We start from the raw sequence: 24,556 nt of genomic DNA, 5'->3' as shown, positions 1-24,556 counted from the left end.
TTCAATGATCAAATAAAAACAAACCTCGTTTTAGTATAGTAAACTTAATACATGCAGGTATGATATTCCATTGATTTCAGGTTGTGTTTGAGCATCATTACATTTTAACATAAATATGAATATATACTTTACTACAAAACATAGAAAGCGAAACATAATGATGTTTTCAAATTAGTCCGACTGGGTAAGAAAGCATTATAAATTATACAGATAAAACAAGATTTCTCAATTATTACAGAGTCATATCAGATGAAAAAGGTGCAGGTTAGAATATCATTGAGGTTTTTAGTAAAATGCAACATCCTGAGCCTTTCTTTTGCTTACAATTGTCGAATCCGATTGCATTATAAAGTGTAGATTAATTTTAGTCCCAGTAACCATGGCTGCAATGCCAGGTCAAAAACATTCAAACATTCCAAAAACCAAAACATCGGTTCTCAATGAGCTTTCTGAAGCACATGTTAAATAAATACGGTTATGTAACACCCAAACATTACGGGAAAATAAACCCAAGCAATCTCCAATATTTACAGAAACATATCTTATTGTTTAAAGATACAAATCATTGTAGTTGTTTTTACAGCAATATAACTTCCCCTGAAAATCATTTATATATTTATAAAAGTACGAACATTGAATCATAATTCATTTTTGTTCTTCTACGGAAGCTCTCATAAGACTGTATGCTTAACTTTTCAAACAAAAACTGGTTTGATAATTGAGGCTTATCAACCATGGTATAGTTTATTGAGAAAGAAAGGTGAGTTTAAAAGTGCGAATGTCATTTTCTAACTTATTCCATATGACATCTTATACAACGACGATCTTAACTATATTTAATATTGGTTGTCATAAAACTATGTCCATTTTGTAATAATTTAGGAAAGATCAACAAAAGCACACAAAAAATACAAACCCGGCCACATTCTATCATAATGATAAAAATGTATGATGATACATTTCTTAAGATTTCCGCACCCAAAAGTCTGATCTTACGTACCCATTGTTTGTTTGACAATTTTATGTAAACACATCGATGCATTTATAGTGTAATACCTTATCTTAGATTGACCATATTTGTTGCATACTTATAACATGACAACCTATCTCCTTTAAATATATATGCGATACATCTGTCATACTGCCGGAAAGTGCACCCTAAAAGGGTTAATGTATACAACTTTGCGTCGTTTTTGCATCGAGAGAAGATTGCTATATATAAATCGTTAGGTTTTTATATATGTTCTTATTTTGTAAATACGTGTATTTATTTATATATGGCTTATTATGCTATAAAAATTAGCGAAAGTCGTGGGAAAGAAGCGACATATCTATAAATTATCTGTTGACCATATGTTTCACTCTTGTAAATTATAAGAATAAAAGAAAAAGCCCTAGAATTCCCTTATAAATGCACCGTTCTATTTTTATTTGAATATACGTTAGTTGACTGTAAATCAACTTAAAATGTACATGTGTATTATGCATATTCAATATGATAATCATATGATTTTTCTGCAATAAATGGTATTTAAGGAATATGATGTTATGTAAAGATTTAAATTTCAATTCTATTTAATTTGATTGTAGGGCCATTTCGTTCTAAAAACACTACCATAACATTACATTGGTGAGGAAATTATTTTCGCGGGGAAATTAAAATACGCATCAAAGCAATTGAAATTATATTAACGAGGAAATAAAAGTATGCATCAAAGCAATTCAGCATACATTAGTTTTATTTACAATTGACGTTTAATGGTAAGACTACGCCCATATTGTAAACAATGTCATTCAACCTTGGAGGGTAAGTGTATACAAAGCGCGTTTTGATTCATAAGGTAACAGTTTGCATCAAACCTGCATAATGAAGCTTCTTCTGACAGGATTGTTGGCGGTCATGCTGGTCTGGGGCCCGCAGACAAGAGCCCAGAAAGGTAAGATAAGATTTGCAATCATATTTGATATGTTTATCTCTTATACTTCTGATCGTAAAAAGAAAGAAACATGCTTTGTATTGACATTTATTAATTGATATTTAATGTTATGTTGCTATGCCTAGATAGGTGACGGAGAAAAAGGTGTATATTTGAGCATTAAGACGACCAATATTTGTACATGTCTTAATAAACTATCTGTCTAACAGTCTCCGATTTAAACTTTTTATTTGTGTTTACTTGAGTATGTCTAGTTATGTCGACATAACCATAGATACCAGAAACATATTTGCCTCGTGAATTGAGAGATGGTTTAAAAATAATGTTTGTTTGTTTTTAGAATATTCAATATATATAGTTTTCAAATAGAGTTGTACTTGTATTCGTTTGTCTCAGTACGTTTATGAGTATATTATTACATTGTATGTATACCTACTCATATAGTAGACGGCAAACATTAAAATAAAGTTACAGGAAGAACCTTTTGATAAAACATACAATCGGATAATGAATTTCTGTATCGTTCAATTGCACACACACAATCCGAAACAGAAGCTTTATTTTATTTAATGTTTGTACACATTTTCCAAAAATATTTGATAATGGTTACATATGTCTTTCAGACACAAGTGCTGGCTGTAGAGAGCGGGGTAAGTAAATATTTAAGACATCACAGTTTGTCCTCTACAATTATGTTATTTTCTGAAGATAAATATTGAACAGCTTTGAGTCAAGAACTCTCGTTCATACAGCGCACTGTTCGTAGACAATTTACGACATTTATGTATTACAATTCAGCCACATGCTCTAAACACGAGCATGATCAGATCCGCTTGAGACTCATGCACGGCACGAACTGCACCTCGTTCTGTCACTGCGCTACCTTGGCAACCCATGATGACGCAACGGTGACCTACCACTGGGTGAGACAGAATTGTTCGCTAGGCACCCAGTTTGATTCGTCGAAAGGAGTTTGCAACCATGTTGGCCACTTTGTGTGTGAACACTAAATACATTTCATGAATACTGTATTGACTCACATAAACACTTTTGAATTGATTTTTTAACAAACGATTGTTTCTTGTTCTTTATGTATAACTATTTTATTTCACAGACATTATTCTTTATGCTCTCATTAATTAATAAAATAGTTATTGTTACCTATTTTTTCGTTACTTAGTATAGCGTAGCCCTTGTCTGTTCAGCCTATTTTTGCATTCTCTGGTGTTTTTGAAATCGCTTACAAAGACGCTTATTTAGCAATAGTTGTAAAACTTAAAAATCGATTTAAGCTATTGTCATTTCTATCTCAAAAGTAAAACTAAAAACACATATGCGACTAAGCATCAGGTAAAGCATATATTTAATATTTGTTAGCAATCACCTCTGTTTACATCGGCTACTGTAAATGTAAATGTGCGATAAATTCGTAGAACTGTATATCAACATATTGTTAACGGTTTTATTTTTTAACAATATTTATGAGTATGCTATAATATACATTCATCATATTATGACTTTGATTCCAAATATAACGCATCAGTTGTGTTTCTTTGTTACATTTTAATGGTTAATATACAGTCGTCAAAAATATATGGTTTCTGATTTTTTTTACATCCATTTCAAGTGTGTACGATTCGTTTTAATTTATATATTCAAAACAAGTTTTGTTATGCGTTTGGTTAGATTTGAAATGTATAGCTACATTGATTGCAATGTAAAAAGAAAAAAGTAAATTTAAAGCATATAATTTTATTATAATAACATGGTCCTTTATTTGAGCAACACAATACAAATGCAGAATTATAGCAAACAAATACAAACATATAAACACGTTAGCATACATATATGTACGTAAAATTATTACGTATACGTGAAAGTAGGTTAAGTGAATGAGGACGGTGTATGTTCAATAAGTATGTAATGTGGGGTTCGATCCGGACTAAATATTAGACTTGGAAATAATTGTTTATCAATCTTGTAAATTGCAATTAAGAAATTCAAATGCATGTGATTTAACGTGAACAATGCAATATAAAACAAATACAATTGGGTGATCATAAATTACTTTTGTGCAGTATGTAAATACACCTATTAATTGACGTAGGTTGATGTTTGTAATTAAGGTTAGTTTTATTACACAGTGTTTTTAACACATAAGACTGCAATATAACGCGCTACCATGAACACATTACCGCGTAAGGCAAGTTTAGAAAAAGAGATACAGAATAGTCGTTTGTAGAAAAGTGGTTTATTGAGGAATGTAAATATCTTGTTGTTTATTTGTTTTTTAACGTTTATGTATAAAACGCAAAGGCTTGTATTGAACTCCTATCAGTGTACACACCGTATAGTAAATGTATCAAAAGCACGATTTTGATTTCGTCTGCAACTAGTAAATATTGCATGAAGTTTCTTAAACCTAACATATTTGTTATGTCCTATAGAATATCCCATAAATGCTTCTTTGCAAAAAAGAGGTTGTTTGTTTTTACATGTTACTACTTTATTTCCCTGAGATGTCCCAGATTTTAAAGTTTTTGAATTGCTGAAAACTCTTAAAATATCACGTACCATTTCAACATTTGCAAGTTTTAGTTAAATGAATTTTCTTATATTATTTCTCCACTGCGGCTTGGTTTGAATTACCACACAAAGGAAAATATCGATTTTGTTATAGTTCCTATGCTTGTATCGTAGATATCAGAGAGCACCTCAATAGCACAGATTTAAAAGGCCACATTTTCTTTATAGCTGTGCTATGTTGCGAGAAAAAATCAGTAAATGTGAATACCATGCGTACTAATCCAATATATGATTATGCAGAAATATGACACCAAAAATGCCACACATTTTCTCTTCCAAGTACAAATTCTATACTAAAATGTTATTAATTAGTTGAATTCATATTGGCTTTGTTATTGAGCTGAAGACATCCGTATTGGCCTGAGGAAGAAAAATAATACTTTATGTCTGATTTATCAATTATCAATTACAAACAATAGCTGCTGACCAATTATTACGACGTATGATGTGTTTCAAGATATGTGCCATGGTTTTGAGACGTAATTTCTGGAATCCCAAAGAGATATATTTAAATATGTACATATCACCTTATTTTTGTAACCAATATTTGCGCATTTGGATTAGTGCCCGCAAATATTATATGAAACGCTAAAGTGGCGCTATATTTCATGTGACAACTTAAAGCGAATAACTGAGCTCATTGCGAATGAAAACATATGAGCCGTGCTCTGTGCTCTGTGAAAAGGGTGTCTAATGCCTGTGCGTAAAGTGTCGTACAAGATACGCCTGTGCAGTCCGCAGTCCGCACAGGCTTAACAGGGACAACACTTTTCGCCTAAACTGGATTTTTGCTAAGAAGAACATTTCTTCAAACATAGAATATCATAGAAGCGGAAAGTGTAGTCCCTGGTTAACATATTGATTCCTAATTACAATCACTGCTTTATTTCGTACTTAAACGACATGTAATTTGCATTTGCCTTATGTGGTCGTAATGAATGAACCTTGTGAAGTATTAAGTTTTGATGAGAAAACAATTTTTCTGATCTTAAACATTACATTTTTCAATCAGTGTTTTTTTTATTTTTGCCAAAACTTTGATCTTCGCTGGAGGAACAATTTCAAATAAGAAGGGATAAGACTAAAGTCAGAATTTTTTTAATCATTCTGTAATTAACCTAAGATTGTGTTGCTGCTGTATTTGTAGTTTTTTTTACTTTTGTTTTCCTTACGGTTGTTCAATAATACGATATTAGCAAGATGTTAAACGACTCGTTCGGCTAATACAAAATATGAATCGCGCGACCCCGCCAGCCTTCCATACATATCGGAAATAGCCTTGCTGTTCCGTATATTGAAGCATAATCTCTCAGGTAAAAACAAGTGACATTCTTCAATCGTTAATGAGATATTAATGGCATATTTAAGTCACTGATTATAAACGTGTCTTGAGAGTTATATATGCTTGAAACAGTACACATACATATGAAGAGGAATATACTATTTAAATTAGTAACTTTGGTTTACAGACATAAACAGTTCTTGTATCAAAAAGGACAGTATAGAAATGTTTGGATGATCCGTCAGATATCTGATTAAGAAATATGTCAGGTAAATCGGAGATTATAAATGGTGGTTTATATAGAACTTTCGCATTATTCTTGAAATGGATGACCCAATGATCGATTTGAATGAACATCGACTTTATGGGAGTCAGGTTGCAGGTCTGTTGAACACATTTCCGTCTGATTTCGAAATACACATTGATCACATTGCATTCACAGAACAGTGCAGAAATGCCGGGCTTTGCGCTCCTAATGAGGATGTAATTAGAAGGCAGTGCAGCGAGTGGGATTAAGTCGTTTAATACCTTTTACGTTTCAATCAACCCGACGAAGTAATTGACGTTCTAATAAATCATAGCCATGACTTGCTTGAACTTTGTTTCAACCTTAAACGACATTTTAATAAGGTATCATATAACTAGCTTTATGTTGAATTCAACGGGAGCCCAGACGCAGACGTTCTCAATTCTGACTACGTTATGCAGAAATATATAGGCTTCCAAATCCTTCCCAACCAGCAGACTGTACTAAGCAACGTCTGAAAGAATTATAAGAGCTATGCATACGGAATTTGGGGACAATAAACGACCCAGTTGAACTCCAAAAGGAAGCAGACCTGCTGGTAGTTGTGTCGAGGATTCGCGCACAGCTATGTTCAGACAATGACGATGTTAAAACAATTATTTAAGAAATGTGGGACGGTCTTCCAAATCGTGTGAGTAAGTATTACGCTAAGTTAGTGTACCACGGACGGGACATTGTTCGGGTTGCAGAGCTGGGTGATGTAGAAAGGGTCATGTCCTACGGAATGGAGCTTGAAAAGTTGTGTCTTCTGTGTACCGGCCTAGGCATAATGTCGATGTACCATCATAGAATTGTGTACGTGTACCGCAAGTTGCATCAGGTGACTCTTACGGAAGATTTCAAGCTTACAGCATTGCATCACTGCGAATACGGTTTCAAATACTCAGCGGTTCTGAACACCAACTTTTTGAAATATTTCAAAAGTATTTCTTGATGAGCCAGGTTTTCCTTCGACTTGGTGTAAACGTTTATTACACTTGCATTGCCATTGAGAAGGTCTGAGCGCCGGATAACATACGTGAAGCTGCGGAAAAGCTGGATACACTCGGCCGAAACTATTTATCTACCATGGTCGCAGAAGAACGGTTAGCGTATTTCTTTTGTCGAGCTTATTTTATAAACTTTTTAAACTGCACAGTTGCTTAGAAGTATATTTGTTGCTGTAATTCATACAATAGTGTTCATATATATATTGCATATAACATATGTGCATATACTATATTTACATTTTCCGTAGAGGGATAGACGGAGTTATAATGTAAGAGCTAGAGATGATAGAAGAAATTAAGCGATTGCGAGACAGTACAAGGTAGAGAAGTTCAAGTCTTTTCAAGTTAAACAAACTTACATTAAAATATGTGTTTGTTTTTACTCTTACATGTATAACATTAAAAACAAACACAGTGTTCTATAAGCAATCGAACCAAGGTGTACCCTGTTCTAATGACGTATTTTTATGTTGTGTTGAATCATAGTTTGGAACTTTCGATCGTAATGGTGTAGTTTCAATATCTTTGGTAATTTATCTATTGAAGTTATTTGCATTTTAAAATGAATACCGTCTTGGTTTCTCGGACAGTTTTCTTTGTTGTTTTTTACATAATGAGCTGCTGGCTCCGTGTTCAGTGCATGGCTTCAGTAAGTTATGCATTTGAGACCACTTTTATGAAAAACCTTTGTAAAAAAATTCATTGTTTATGCAGTATCAAGAACCATCACTTAGTTGCGTTGAATTTATTTTGTTTTAAAAATCACTATTATGTTTTTTGCACATGTATATTAAATGCCCTCGACTTGTTTTGTGTATGTGTTTTATCTATATACTACGTAAAGCAACTGTTATTGGTTTAAATCGAAAGACGTACTTTACTTGCGTAGTTTTTAATAAAGCCAGATAAGGATAATGCCGAGCCCAAGGCAAAGCATTCTATTTATCTGCAAAAGTTTGGTGATAGGCCACTCCAATAGCCGCTCGGCTTACAACTGTTAATCCAACGAGTGATTTCTGAACAAAAGAGTTTTTTATATATATATTTACGTTAATAGCCCTTAAACCACAATAGCAGCAATTCCTTTGAGTTTTGTTTCTTAATAAATAAATGAGAAAATTTAGAAGAAGCTCACACTATTAACATTTTTTAATTGACCCAGTAGCAGACGAGTATATAAATATTTATTTATTACTTTTCTAACTGTTAATAGCCATGATATTAAGCGTCTGAAGCCTTTCACATATAACTATTGTTTATTATACAGTTAATGTGTGTACATAGCAGACGTCAGACAGCCAAATATGCTTATTACCTTTATAAGCTTAAGTACGTTCAAGAAATAACATCGATATGACATTGACACGTTATTGTTCGACACCATGAACTCAATCATGTTGCTTACGTACTTGAGCTTAAAAGTTTGGTAATAAACATATCTGACGTCTGCTACGTACACAAATTAACTGATTGATAAAAAAAGGATTTGCGCAGGTTAATATAAGTGTTTCATATTATTGATATATTTTAATTCAAGAAAGCATTTAAATTAAACAAAGCATTTGGCATCCGTATGGACCATTGGAGCTTACGAAGAAAAGGCGAGCAGACCAGTGTTTAAATACGGATTTTTTTTTATTTGTTCCAAATAATTCTTATGTTTTCTGTCATTTCATAAAAATAAAACATTATCCAAACGTCTGTTGACATTGTCGTCTTGATTTTAACATTGTAACAGACGGAATGTTGATAGATACAATTGGGATTCATTTTTCTGTATCGCAACGTGTGAAAAGATACAATTTGTAAGTGCATCACCACAGATGAGGAAAACAACTCATTCAATGAGACGCTGTGTAAGAGTATCATCTCAGATACACGTTTTTAAGTACCACCGCGGATGTAAAGATACGTATGTCTTGTATTGAGGTAAAGTCGGCGACCTCCTATGAAGGCAACAACATGTAATACAACCAGATGTGAAAACATTTAGTGTCTTCAAAACTAAGAAATATCTAAGAAATGAAACCTTATACGTACAGTCACACTTTTCACACTAATCAGATTTTAGAGTTAATTTTGACAAAAAGAAAGTAGTCTCACTCTGGATGAGAAAAAATAAATTTAGCTCCGATAGCATTGAAACTAGATGGAGAATAAAGTGTTACTTATAAATACTTGACGTGCTTGGCTAACAATTTCACGAAGGAATTTAAAAAAAAATTAATTACGGATTTTAAAACAAATACGAAGAATTCAGTTATTACAACTTTAGCATTACCAAAGCCATCCACATGCATTGTTGACTGATATAAATTATTTGTTTTTGTGTCTTTTTTAATTTTGAGTGGAATGGTAAACCATTAATTAGCAAACATATTTTAATAAAAGAATGTAAAGAAGGAGGTTTAAATATGAAAGATCTGGTTTTTTTTCAGTTCTCTGAAGTGTTCATGAATCCGTAGAATTGTAACTTGTAAAATAAAGGATACATATTGTTAATACGATCATTGATTTTCAAAAAGTATATAACTTGGGCTGTCGGTATCCAAAAAAACAACAACTTATTAACAAGATAAAAAGTGAATTTTTGGAAAGAATTGAAATTGAAAACATTTGTTGAACTTGGCAGAAAATAACATTTTAAAAATCACTTTTGGCTTCAGAATCCATTATTAAATAACCACGCTATACCAATGGGTATCAAAAGTGTATTTTATTCATGGTTTGACAAAGGCATTTATTTTGTTGGATGCTTGATGCTGAACGTTTAACTATTTACAGTTTTGATGATTTTTGCCAAGTATATAACTTCAAACCAATATATTTTTTCCAAGGCATTATTACAGCAGTTACAAGATACAAGAAGCCGGGAAGCTTTACTGACAACTGATTTATAGATACGTTAAATTCCACAAGCCTATGTTGCATTGCAGTAAAAGTAAAGGGTACACAATCAATGTATGATACAATTATAAAAAAAGAGTCATCATCAGTATGTAAAAATAAATGATCGACTGTTCTTAATTTGAATATAATAAATAAATGATGACATTTTTTCTATCCTCCTCATTTTACACATGATACAATTTACATTGGTTTCAATATAATTTTGTAAATACAATCATATGAACAAATTCTTCCTTGTTTAAAATTGGATATGCCACTTCAGCCAAATGCCCCTTTTGACAAACTTATTATAAATTATAAAACATATATTTTGGGATTGTAAGAATTTCAATAACTAAATAACATTTTTTTTCTGGATGTATTCTTTTTCATACTTGTTATGCCCCCGAACCAGCGGTTCTGGGGGTATATTAAAATCGTACCGTCCGTCCGTTAGTTAGTTAGTCCGTCCGTCCGTTCGGATCAGTTTCCGCTCAAGAAGTCAAGCAATTGTCATCAGATTATCACGAAACTTCATTAAAATGTGTAAGGCAATAACATCTAGGTCAATTTCGATAATCGGCCTAATTGACCCAGACACTCCTGAGTTACGGCCCTTGAATCATCGAAAAATTGCGTTTTTGTTTCGTTTCCGCTCAATAACCATATTATCTTCGGGGGCACGTGTCATCCTTCGGAGACAGCTCTTGTTTAATATACCTTCTTTTATTTGTGGGTATGAAAATACAGAAGGACCCTTAAATTTTATAATTTATTTGATCTAAATGTGTATTTACAATTGCAAATGAACGAAAATAGTTCGACTCTTAATAACGATAAATCATACCTTTCCTAAATCATACCTATCACACTTGTACTAAATGAGATAAACTATTGTAATGATTTGCGTACACATAAAGGTAGGGAACAGTTGTAATCTCTTTTGCAGTACCTGTAATAGGGGATGTAAGAAGTCATGTATTGTCAATAATTTGTTTAACAAATATTAACTATATTGCAATGTAAAAGCTCTTGATGATCAAATGTTGAAAATTGATTATAATATGCATACATTGCTTGCGAAGTATGTACGGTGTGAAATGGTTCCTTTTGACCCTGACACACCTATTTACGATGATAATACAATATTAATATCTCTTTCCATCAAGAGAATATCATATTTGGCCCCTTTTCGCTGTTCTTATAGTCCTTTTTAATGTGAGTTTTGTGAAGCATACAAGTGTATATATTAAATGAGAAAATCAAACACCTTCACACATGTCAATTTACGAACAACAGCATGCTCGTTGTTAACAATCAAAGTGCAATAGTGCCAATTTTGGAAGATTCTAATGTACCGTTTTATGACTGTGTATGTAAATGTTGACATAATTGCAATTCCGATGGATTTTATTTATCTTCTAGACGACTTGAACAATAACGAAGTACTGAAAGATGAAGCGCGGGCGAATAAAACTGTAAGCACATAAATATTGGTTAAAAATAATTTATAAATAGCCATATTAATTTACTCTGTAATGTTGAGGATATTGATGACATCCCACTTTTCAAATTTTACAATGATCAATCGTGCTTTAGATTAATTAAAATAACATGGACACAAATAGCATTCCGGAATAAAACATGCAATCTTAAAAATGTCAAAGAAATCATGTATGCCAGTAAAAGGGTCACTAGTTTCTACTTAATGTGTGAAAACACAATAAGTACGCGTGAAACACGTTATACATGCATAATAATAAAGAATGGTGATAAAACAGATACATAATGTATAAAACAAAATTCAAGAGAACGTTGTTAAATGTGTCAATGTAACAAACCACATGTCTGTACTATCCAGTGTATTGGTAAAAGATGCCAATTATCGCTGACTATCAATGTGAGAGTGTTGATGCTGCAGACAAAAAATCCTGCGACGGCGTTTGTGTTAAATTCAAAGGCGACGATTTAGAGAAATGCATAGAAGCGTGTTAACGAGAGCCCCCCACACAGGTGGACTGCGTTGATGATCAAAGGTAAATTAAATGCATTTTGCAGATGAACGATGATGATGAAGAGATGCGCGACAAGAAGGGGCAACACATATGAAGATTGAGGGGATGATGATCGTGATTAGGTCAAACATATGTTTGACTTGAATAAGCATGTGGATACATGCAATTGATTGCCATTTGTATTTTATACCAGTACATTTCGTGTTACGACTGTACATACGGTTGCTTTTGAAAAAAAAATATGTATTTAATTTATGATATTGGGTAAAACATGCCACTGAAATGATGATCACCATTTTTGAAGTATTTAATTTTACACGAATGTGTTATCCATTTGACATGTAGTTTAAGAAAACGAATTATATTTACAGAAACCTGAAAAGAAAGAAGTTCGTTAGGACTCGTGTTCGCGGTTCGGTCAGTGTTCGAGGTTCGGTCAGAATTCGTGTCGGAAAAAAGACACGGTCAGTCGAAGTACCAAAGGCTTAACGGCGTTCTTTTAAGGAGTACGGCAATACAGCGAACAAAGAGAACGCAAACTTGGAAAGACGTTACCATAGACAGCAAAAAAAATAATCCCAAACAGCAATCATATGTTTCTATTGAAAGAATTCCATATATATATATATATATATATATATATATATATATATATATATATATATATATATATATATATATATATATATATATATATATATATATATATATATATATATATATTGCAATATACAAAAAACGCGATTTTCTGCCAAATAAAAGTAAATTATAAAAACTATAAAAAAAAGTTTCAATATTTTCTCGTATCAATCACTCACAGAGAAAACACAAAAAGTTCCACGGCATTAAATGAACGTTGTTTGTTTTCCCTTTTTAACAACACAAAAAACAATGACATGATAAAATGTTGAAAATTATTGTAAAAAAATATCAATATGGTTATCTTCTCAATATTGTCTCGATTTTTTTGAAAAATAAATAAAGTGGACAGTTACTTATACCGAAACATGAATATTTTTTTAGAAAACTCTTCCATTGAACATCGCCGTCATTTTTACATTTTATGGTGCCTATACAAAGTTTATCTTGTTCACGAAAAATTCTCAAAGGTGCTTCAATCTTTCAACAGTGTTGTATATTGTTTCAACTTATAACTTTTATCTACTCAGATTAAGAATAATCAAATTCGCGACTTCTACAATCGCTTTTCCTGCGGCCATTTTTAACAGCTTTCCACTATTACTACAGAATTCCTTAATTAATTTGTGAGGCTATCCAACAATACACTTCTTAATTCAATTACTACTCATCAATAAGAAAATAGTAAATAAATGAAACCCTTAATTTATATGTAACAAATGTTAAGAAAAACAAAACCATGTGTTTTGATTCCGGAACAATACAGAGATACATTTCCTCTGCAAATTGAGCCTATTTACTTATATTCTAATTCGTTTAACAGTAATGAGAAAATATTTCTCGGTTTCAACCAAAAAGAACAAAATGTCATCTTTATTTTTCGAACGTAGTTTTGTCTTAACATTGAACACACTGATTGACACGATTAACCTACTTAATAGGGGTATTCCACTAGGACCCGATTCCCAACAATTTGTCCCGATTTCCAATATTTTGAGGTCGAGGGCATTCGAAGCTCAATCGGCGAAGGTCCTAACTCATTCGTAGCTAGTCGTGGGCCACTCAAGTGATTCCTGCAACTCGTGAGCTCCCGAAAAATCATGACCAGATTTTAAACGTGTTTAACATTTTGCCAGGACCTCCAAGACTGAATTTAATCGCAGTTGACTCGTAACAGCATCGTAGTGCGTTCTTGGTTGTCGTAATGGAATCTTAGGTAAATCGTGACTCAATCGGGGAATCGGTGATCACGTGATCTGTCTACGAATCAGCTACAACTTTGTTAAGACTCTCACGAGTTCACCCCGATTGAGTTGCGAGCCCGCTAAGATTCTCGCGATTTAGATCAAGACTCTCACGAGTTCACCCGAGTGAGTTGCGAGCCCGCTAAGATTCTCGCGATTTAGATCAATTCAATAGATACTGGCGCCTAATTCATGGGTGCGTTCGGTGAGGTCCTAGCTTAGTCGTGACCGATCTGCAACGTTCGTAGTACAGTCGCAGTAGATTCTTACACATCGAAGTGAAGTCGTGACCCTGTTCGAAAGACTTCAACCGAACCACACGATTCGTCGTAACTCAATCGTACCAGTGTCGTTACTGAATCGAAGACTGCCACGAGTCTTCCCGATTCAATACATGTGATACATCGTAGCGAATCGTGGGCTTGTTTTCGTAGTGGAAAAGGGCCATAAGACGGATAATCACGAACTTTTTCAACAGCAACACATATCACTCTATTCGAGCATCGTGATTAAAATACTATAATGTAGATTATTCAATTTAATACCATATTGCACAGTTTCAGAGATTTCTAGTAGTCAATGTAATATCAAAGCTGTCTGTAACATGTGCCCAACATGGAAACACTTTGCAAGAACTACCGTTCTTCTCATGGAAATACAGTTGTAATCTTACCAAACATATCATGCCATTTTTTCACACAAATATTGCCGCACGCATTAGGGTCGGTAGGTCGGTGGAACTAATTGTCGTTAACTTTTTTTTATAATACACTTTTCACTTTACATTTTAATACGAAAATGCAATGAAACTAAAATAAATCTTCCAAATCTTCATTCACCACGACCGTAATTACTCTAACTTTTCGCTTAATTTTAATATACGCGTGTCCGACAATTTAGAGACTTATATGTTATGTTCTTATGACCGCGGTAGAGTGGCATATAGCAGTTGAACTGTCCGTCCATCAGTAAGTCTGTCCGTCCGAAAACTTTTACATTGGCCATCACTTTTGCAATATTGAAGATAGCAACTTGATATTTGGCATGCATGTGTATCTCATGAAGCTGCGCATTTTGATTTTTGAAAGGTCAAGGTCATCCTTCAAGGTAAAAGTAAAAAAAAATAATCCAATGGAAGTAATAAGCTTTAAAAGGGAGATAATTTATAAACCTGCCAAATTATGTATTGAAATTTTATTTTAAAGCGGTGCAAAAGGGGGCATTGTGTTTCTGACAATGGGCAGGACAGTTGTAATAACAGTCTGAAGTAGTTAATCCATCTGCAAATAAGCGCAATATGTTGCTTTTAACATTAGCTATGCCCTTGATCGTTTACGGATTTATAATATTTAAGTTACAATCTCCCACGCAACGGTGTGTCAAAAAACGATGCCAACGAGGCTCTGGTTTTCAAGTGGAATTATGTTGTGTATGTCGTAGTGAAAAAAGAAAATATGGCGGGATCAGAGCTCCAGATAAGGATTTTGTCTCAAGGGTATTTTATCCCCTGATATTATTGTTAAAGTGTATTGTTCTCCTTTATTTCAACCATAAAGGGTATTTAGGAATATTGAGGGGTATTTTCGATTTCCATAGAAAAATGACATAGTACATGGCGTGTTTAATCTAGATATATTAGTATTTGTTATTAATAAATGCAAACATAATACATTTTAAATGATTATATGAACATACTTCCTAAAAATATTCAACTTACGTGTGTTGTATACTTTGATTGGGTCTTTCTTGCATATGGATATGGTATTAATGACGTACATGAACGTCATTTCAACATTAAACTCACGTATGGCACTGCTTGTGCAATTGAAAATATCGTCACACTTTCTGTGGTCTATGTAAGTAAACTGTAAACTATAAACTTCTGCTCCTAAAAGTTAAAACATTTAAGTTAAACTGTTTCTACTCGTCTGAACTTTTCTTCAGTTTCTTGGTCCGGGGCTTATAACCCTGAAACAATCTTTTCTTTTTTCTCTTTTTATCTTTAAGCCAGACTAGTACTTCAATAGATAGGTCATATGATCCAACAAGGACCTGATACATGTTGATAGCAATCAGTTGGTCAAGATTCTCTTTTTTGAGAGAGCTTCTAAACTTATTTTTCAGTTAATTTTGTGTGCTGAAACTTCTCTTACATTCCACACTGGTTACAACCATACACAGGCCTATCTTGCACAGCTTGGCAAACTCAGGAAACCCTGTGCTTCCATGAATCTGGATAACTCTATGGCAGAGTGCTTTAGGTGACAGATTGTGGAAGCAACCAATTTTCATCCCATTCAATCGTGACCATTCATCAAGCAACTTGTTTTTATCTAATAACTTGCTAATTTTCTTTTTCTCTTCTTCAATGCCAGTTTCTAAATTTCCCCTAACAACAGTGACCTCCTTATCTTCACCATACAAATCACTCAAAGTCTCCAAAGCAGCTACTCACTCACTTGCGAAGTGTTTACTATTTGTGGATTCAGGACAAGGTTCAAGTTCCTAAACACCTCACGGTCATTCTTTCTTAACCTATGTTTAATAATATTTTCCAAACATGCCACATATTTTTCTTTTAACTTGGCAAATGCATGATCAGAATTGTCCTTGTTAGTCAATAAATCTTCACCATTTAATGCTGCACATAATGTACCATCTTCTTTTGTGTCTATTTTAATACATGACATCATTTCTTTCAATCTGTGTTCATCACTGAGTTTTTAATTCTGAAGTTAACCCCAAAACCAATCTACATGAGATTCTGGGTCACTGAGAATGTTTTTGATTTAACTCAGGATTCCTAGTTCTTCATCTAACATGAAAGCTACCATAAGTACAGTTTTGTAGTTGATGAAATATTTTAGAAGGCCATTTGCAACTGCATTGCCTTCTCCAGCAAAGCAAGATAGAGTAGCACAGACTGACCTGTAACTGAAGTACACGGCTGCAACTGCATTTTGTAACCCAAGCCATCTTATGCTGTGAGGTTCCTTTAATATAATATCTGGTTAATCGAGTACTTTTTGCATCTGTTTTAAGTCCAATGTGCGATTGCTAGATCCTTCATAACAGAATACAGTGCACTGATTTTCGCTCTAAACTTAACAAGTTTTTCATCTTTCTTGATTGCATCTGATACTAAAAGATTTAAGCGATGGGCAATGTAGTGTGTCTCTACCACACACGTAGCATACTTAGATTTCCATTGTACTCCTACACCCGTATGCTTACACATCATCACAGAGGCTCCATCTATCAATAAAGAAACAATTCCTGAAATGTCCAGATGTAGTCTGTTAAGGTATTAAACAGGGCAGGCGACAATAGAGTGGCCTTTCCATCTAATAAATCAACATTTCCTAAGAATTGAGTAATTGTCACCCCCATTTTTCACATATCTTATGCATATAGATAGATGTTTTTTACAGTGATATCTGTACTTTCATCAATCATAATTGAAAAACACTCTGATTTAGAAATTTCTGAAACAGTATCTCTCCTAATTACACTGCAGATACACTTCTGAATGCCTGTAATTGTACCCCAACTCAAGATTTGATACAACATTCTACAACCATTAATTTTCTGTAACTCAAGCGAGCTCTTCAATAGCAGCATAAAACACTGCCCGAAATAATTTCATATCTTCATCATCTACTGTAACATCAGGTTCCATTTAATCTTCTGTGTTGTCAGAACATTCATTCACTGCATTTGTCAGATCTTTCTCAGCAGTTTGATGCTCATTGGACTTTTTGAATGTTTGTAGAACCTGCATTGGCCCAGATACTTTGCACCTTTTTATCAGTGCAGCTTTTACAGGTAAGTCTCACTTCTGGGCCTTCTTTATCAATGATTAGCAAATGGTAATTTTCTTTCCATGATTTCAGAGTTTTGTCTGACAATTTTTCTCCAGCTTGATGTTTTGTTTTCTTTTCCGATTGTTCAATGGTTGTTACAATTAGATCGCCTATAATTATTTTCACAATACTAGAAGGATCATAAGAACTATCTCTATTTACATATTTTAATATAGATATACTTTCTGAAGGAGCCGCTGTTTTCTTATAACGTCCTTTTTTCGCACCGAGAGCACGATGTGCCGCAATTTTGATTACCAGGTTCTTTTGATTGACTTTTGATTCAAACGTTAACTTACACTAAACACTCGCTTACCGGTTACGCACTTTAATCGATTAAAAATACGTACCAAGATTTGTAATTCGTAATTTTACGTACTGGTCCGATTTTTAAATCGTTTATTTTTATTTTTCAATGTGTAAATACGCAGAAACCTATCTTATCTGGAACTCTCTGGGCGAGATAATCTTGAATTGTACACAGGATATCCAACGGTAGTTAAAAACGTGTATCTAAACTGGTTGCATGTTTCAACCTTTTGAGTAAAGCATGAATATGAAACTTTATAGATTGTATAATGCAGACTTAAAAAAATAAGGAATTATGGACACATTCAACCAATAATTTTGTTTAAAAAATAAAAATACAGAAAGAAAGAAACGAAATATGTAAATGATAGATTTAGCGTTGAGGTATTCTTCGAACAGAATGATTCACTATTAATAATTAATATAATCCAACAGTCTATGCTATATGAGTATTATACTTGCAATACTCCTTTAATATTGCATATAGTAAAGTTATTTAACAACATCATGAACAAAGAAAGACACAAAAACAATGTAATGGCATGAAATACCAGCGACTCGATGTCGGTTATTTGTTATTGTGTAAACATTCGTGCGTCATGAGAGTTGATACAACGCTTACACAAGATCAAAGTGTATTACATCTTTAAAATGTTTAGTAAAAAGTAATCACGTTCGGACTTGAGAAGATATTAACTTTAACCAGTCCATTGGTCATACTCGTTTGTTGCGGTAAATTAACGATAATTTGTTTTTCCCCCAGAATTTCACATAGATTCTCGAGTGATTACACAGTTAAACACAAGATTATAACGATGCAATACGATTGGATATTCCTACGAGGTACATTTGATATACTTTTGGCTACAATACATTTGCTTTTTGCAACGACATAAGTTGGAAAACAACATCTATGAAATGCGTTTTCCTGGTTACATCGAGGTACTATTGTATCAACCGTCGAGTACTTATACAATAAATTGCTTCATTAGACTGATTGACATTAGGTTGATAAAAAGAAAAGCAGGTTTTCGAAACAATTCATCTTAATCAATATATTTCATATAAATAAGTCCAGACGTGCCCTAAATATTCGATAGGTTTTGATTTGACGTTATTTAACCTATTTGACATGAATACACAATAATATTCGGAAGGGTGTGCTGCAGAAAGTGTTACATAAAAATCATACGTCCCTCTCCAGATTTAAAACTATACCAGTGTGCTAAAGTACAACATTTGCGTGATGATAAATGCATGCTAGAGAGAAACACGTTGTTACATAATTTGTGGAAAGATTAAATACACGGTGTAATATAAACGTTTTTAGACACATAAACATGCTGTGATGATTAAACAACTTAAGGCGCATAACAAATCAAAACATACTATTATAGCAACAACGCAATTCCGATCGACTCAATTATTTGGAAAAGCAGGTGCCGATGCACGTTTGTTACGGCAGTACTAGTTATGAATTGGATTTTTCGGCTTCCGATTTCAGCGTAAATGTTCATGGCTATAAGTATAGCAATCAATATTAGTTAATCCCAATCGAATCAACGCAATATGTTGCTGATACCACCGGGTAGGTCATAACAAGTTTAATGATATCACTTTATGATAAAAGATTCCTGTAAACAACAAATAATACGGTTCTTGCATGTTGCGTCTTTTTGTGGCAGACACTTTATTCTATAAACACCTTTCGAGTTTCGATGTAACGCACCTTATTGCTTGCGCAACCCGAATGACTGGTTAAACAGGTTTTGAAGATATATTGTCAGAATCACGTCCACTGTAATTTGATGTAAAGGTCAACCATTATATATTTGGTGGTACATTTCTTTAATTAACATATCAGTCGAGATTCCATGTGTATTGTGACAAACATTTGTCATTGAAGATATGTTGACTACACAACCTCACGTGGTATCGGAAGCTAGCATTAAGTTGTTGAATACCTATTTGTAATGCATGAAGGATATCGTTAAACATAAAAACAATCTAATATGCTTTCTCTAATATTTCCGTAATCTACATGTAACGCAGAATTAAGTATTCCATGTAAGTATCATCTTCCACTTTGAAAATGACCAAACTTGACGAGTGAATCGAATACTAAACACATAATTTGAATGTACAAGTATCATAAGTATCAGACATCTTAAACGATTCCAGTAGATAGATAGATAGATTTATTTCGATAATGAGCAACATAACATAATACAACAACACATACATACATTAAAATTTAACAACATTTAAAAAATGTTATTAATAAAATGCTGTGTGATGAACCATGTCAGTAATCATCAATATCAAGGATGACACAAAAAGAGATGATAATCTCTTGTTTCCATTGTGGTCCTTTCTACTACTGATGGTGGTCTGACATAGAGAGGCATTGACAATAAAAACAAAATAAAAAGAATCATTACAATATGAAAGAGCAAAGGTAGTTATAAAGATGACTAAATTATGCTGTTGCTCAATTGATTATGATACTGTAACAAGATAAAAAAGAAAGACCTTATAGTAACTGACCTACGTAGTTATCTTTGGCTAAAAGCACAATGTTAAAAAAATAATATCACATTACTCTTGGGACTAGTGAGGAGTTAAAAACAAAACAAAAATAAATAGGACAAAAATCACAATTCTAAAAAGTGGTTCTTTACCGCTCCTTTAAAAGTATCGAAAGTGGGAATACTCCTTATATGTGGAGGTTACATGTTCCATAACTTACATCCTTAATAAGCAAAAGACTTAATCCCAAAACTTTTAACCTTTGGAGGCACAAATGACCCATGTTCACTAGACCTAGTTCTATAAGTATGAACAGAATCCTGAGTTACAAAGTTTTGACTCATGTAGCTTGGAGATAGGTCATGCTTAATTTTAAATACATGACATAGTGTAATTTGTTCCACTCTTTTGGAAACCAGTAACCAGTTTAAAGAAACAAAATGTTGGTTGCTGATATGAGACTTGGATTCTAGATTGAGAACAAATCTTACCAATTTGTTTTGGGTGACCTTGAGCTTATCCTTCCAATATTTATTTAAACCATGAAACCAGAAGGAACACGCATAGTCAAAGTGGCACTGGATAAGTGAAGAAACCAAAAGACTTTTAGTGTGGTCTGTAAGAAATGCTTGTTTCCTGTACATAAATTTTAACCTTGCATTTGCCTTTTTAATGATTGAAGAAACCATGGATACACCTGTTAAATGTTGATCAAGGATGGTACCTAAATATTTTACTGATGAAGTTGAATTAATAACCTGGCCATTACATGTAATATGAAGATCCTTATTTTGCTTAAGTTTCTGCTTAGACCCAAATATTATAGATTCCGTTTTACCAAGATGCAGGGACAACTTATTATCAACTAACCAATGGCTAACAGTTTCAAGATCTTCTGTCAATTTTTGTTCAATAGTTGACATATTTTTCGCAGAAACCAAAATAACAGAATCATCCGCATATAGTAACACTTTGTTTTGACCACTGCGGACATGTCATTGATATAAATTAAAAACAAAAGGGGACCGAGTATGGACCCTTGTGGGACACCACATGTAATCATACAAGGCTGTGAGAAGGTACCAGACACATCACCACGTTGTTGCCTATCGGATAAATATTACCTGAACCAACGCAGAATAACTTGACTGAGGCCTAAGGCTTCAAGTTTCATAATTAGGGTAGAATTATCAACAGTATCGAACGCTTTCTGTAGGTCCAGTAATACCATGCCTATAAAGTGACCTTTATCCATTTCAAATTTAATCTAATCAGACAAGTGAATGAGACAAGTGTCAGTTTATTTTTTTTTCTGAAACCAGTCTGAAACTTGTATAATATTTATTTTTCATGCAGATAGGATTCAATTTGGTCATAAACAACCCTTTCAAAAACCTTAGATATGATACTGAATATGGACACAGGGCGATAATTGCCAACATCACATTTATCTTTTTTTTAAAGGGGGACAACTCTTGCTGATTTCAAGTCATCAGGAACTACCCCTTGGATTAAAGACAAATTAATGATATGAGTAAGTGGACATGTTATAATAGTAGCACTATCTCTAACAACCTTACAGGGAATACCGTCCAACCCAGTAGATTTATTAACACTCAAATTATTTGAATATTTCAAAATTTTATTCTCAGACATAACTGAAAAAGAAAAATTGTTGTGACTTATACCTTTCTGTGAGTAAAAACTAAACACAAAATTTCTTCCATACCTATAAATAGCCTTTGGCAACTTCTCAACCAGTTTAGATGCAACTGTTGTATAAAAACTATTAAAATTCTCTGATACCTTTTCCTTATCAAAACATATTTCATCACAATCATCCAATTTCAAGCCAATGTTAGAACAAGAGGATGATTTAGACTTTTTGGAAGGTATACCAAGATTCTTTAGTGTGTTCCAGAGAGACTTAGAATCAGACTTGTTCTCTTCTAAATTATCTTTAAAAAATTCTATTTTGCCTTGTGTATCATACACTGAGTTTTATTTCTCAATTTTCTGAAATTCTGTAAGTTTGCAATGTACCTGTCTTTCTTATATACATGAAAAGATTTATCACGTTCGTTAATACTCTGGAAGTTTTCTTGTGTAATCCATGGCTCAGTACGTTGCTTAACTCTAACCTGTTTGACAGGAGCTATGTTATTAATAGCTGACAAAAATATGGATTTAAATGAGACCCAAGCATTTGAAACATTATCACATAACATCACTGAGCTCCAATCTGCATTTAACAAAGTATTCTCAAAATTTTCTTTAGTATATTTTTTTTAAAGAACGCATTTTGACAGTATTATGTAAGCCTATACAATTTTTACTAGCTTTTCTAGTACAATATGTCAATAAATGATCACTTATGCATGTATTTATCACACCAGACTGTATAATCTTATCAGTGTCAGACACTACAATTTAATCAATTATTGTAGATGTAATATCACAAATTCTTGTAAAATCAGTAATTAATTGTTTAAAATGAAACATATTCATAAAAATTCCAAGACAAGTATAAAGAGTACACTTTCTGTTACACTTGGATATATCAGTGTTAAAATCACCTAAAATAATACATTCCAAGGGGGTAAAATGTGATGTACTTGAACACACAGTTTCTAGAAAAATTTGTAAAAGTTTGTCTGCTTTGGAGGTCTGTATATGATTCCACACAAAATGGGTTTTGTCATTGGAAGTAAAATTTCACACCAAGTAGCTTCAAGTTCATCATGTAAAAGATCTTCTCTGGGATTAAATGCTTAATCCCTCCGTATATAAAAACACACTCCGCCGCCATGTCTATTTTTATCTTTTTGTATAATGTTATAATTTTCAATCTGGATCTCACTGTCGAAAATAGAGTCGTCCAACCACGATTCGGAAATTCCTATGCATGCAGCTCTGGTCTTACGAGCTAGTAAACGAATGTCATCCAATTTGAGTAAAAGACTTCTGACGTTAAGGTGAATAAAATGAAGTCCACTTTATATTCGGATGAAAATTCATTTGTTGAAACTGGTCCGGGACAAGGATGTATGTCCCCATATAGAAGAATGCTCACTGGCAACCAGTGTTTACACATAGAAGATGAATATAAGGTTCTCTTCTTTTTTCCAATATTCAAATACGTGTAACATAGTTGTTATAGAATACACGATGATTGTAAGACACATCTGTTGTATTGTCCGAAAATGTGGTACTATCCGACAAAATGTAATACTCAGAAATTCGCTGAAGCGGGTGGATGGGGTAATCATACACATCTCCGAAAATTTATATTCAAGAACGTATCACATAAAAAGTCAGAAGTAAAATAAATTTCAGTAACTCCATCTTTTCCCTCTGCATTCGCAAGTCACGGGAATGTTGTTTAAATGTCTAAAATTACTTTTAATAAAAATTATTTCCTGGAAGTAAACAAAAATGCCTCTCTAGGTCAGAGTAAAGATAGGTAAGTTAGTATATTCAACGGGTTGTGGTCAATACATTAAAGTTTGCTAGTTATCAAGTAAGCCGTGCATCTACAGAATATTGAACATACTTAAGTTCGTTAAAAGCTCACATATATGCAACGTCCACATAGCAAAAGATAGCTCCATTTCATACAGCTTCTGAAGACTGAAATATGACATCATTGATCCGGTCTGCCGCATCCACACAGCACAAGTTATACTCTTTTACGAAATGTAAAGTAAACGCTATAAGTGGTTTCTTCGGCTTATTCATCAAGCACCGTATATTGATTTACGTTACATGACTTCGTAAACGGATCATAGTTATATGACGACATTTATTTTCATGATTTTTTTATGTATTTCTGTTATTTTTCAAATGATAAGATCTGTGAATAATAGTTTACGAAACATTTAATTCCTTGTAACGAAAGTACACGAGAGTTTGAAATGCATATGTTGTATAATATAATGAAATTATGTTCATGACTTTACCACTATGC

The 24,556-nt window shown here is 33.3% G+C and overlaps 1 protein-coding gene across 3 annotated transcripts in view; it reads left to right on the top strand.

The window, feature by feature from the left end:
- The first annotated feature begins 1,799 nt into the window (after positions 1-1,799).
- The window catches only part of LOC127879187 (prophenin-2-like), a 196,579-nt gene continuing 173,822 nt past the window's right edge, over positions 1,800-24,556 (top strand). For 2 of the 3 annotated variants that reach the window (XM_052425881.1, XM_052425883.1), the window contains exon 1: positions 1,853-1,937. In XM_052425881.1, coding sequence (XP_052281841.1) covers positions 1,868-1,937 — 70 coding nt within the window. In that variant the 5' untranslated portion in view covers positions 1,853-1,867. Of the gene's footprint in view, positions 1,938-2,560; positions 2,588-2,735; positions 3,098-24,556 lie in introns of those variants that run through there. The other variant, XM_052425884.1, reaches the window with a different exon arrangement.

The sequence above is a fragment of the Dreissena polymorpha genome, chromosome 4 (genome assembly GCF_020536995.1).
Source record: "Dreissena polymorpha isolate Duluth1 chromosome 4, UMN_Dpol_1.0, whole genome shotgun sequence".
NCBI lineage: Eukaryota > Metazoa > Mollusca > Bivalvia > Myida > Dreissenidae > Dreissena > Dreissena polymorpha.
The sequence above is the reverse complement of the archived record's forward strand: the minus strand, read 5'-3'. Positions and strand labels throughout refer to the sequence as shown.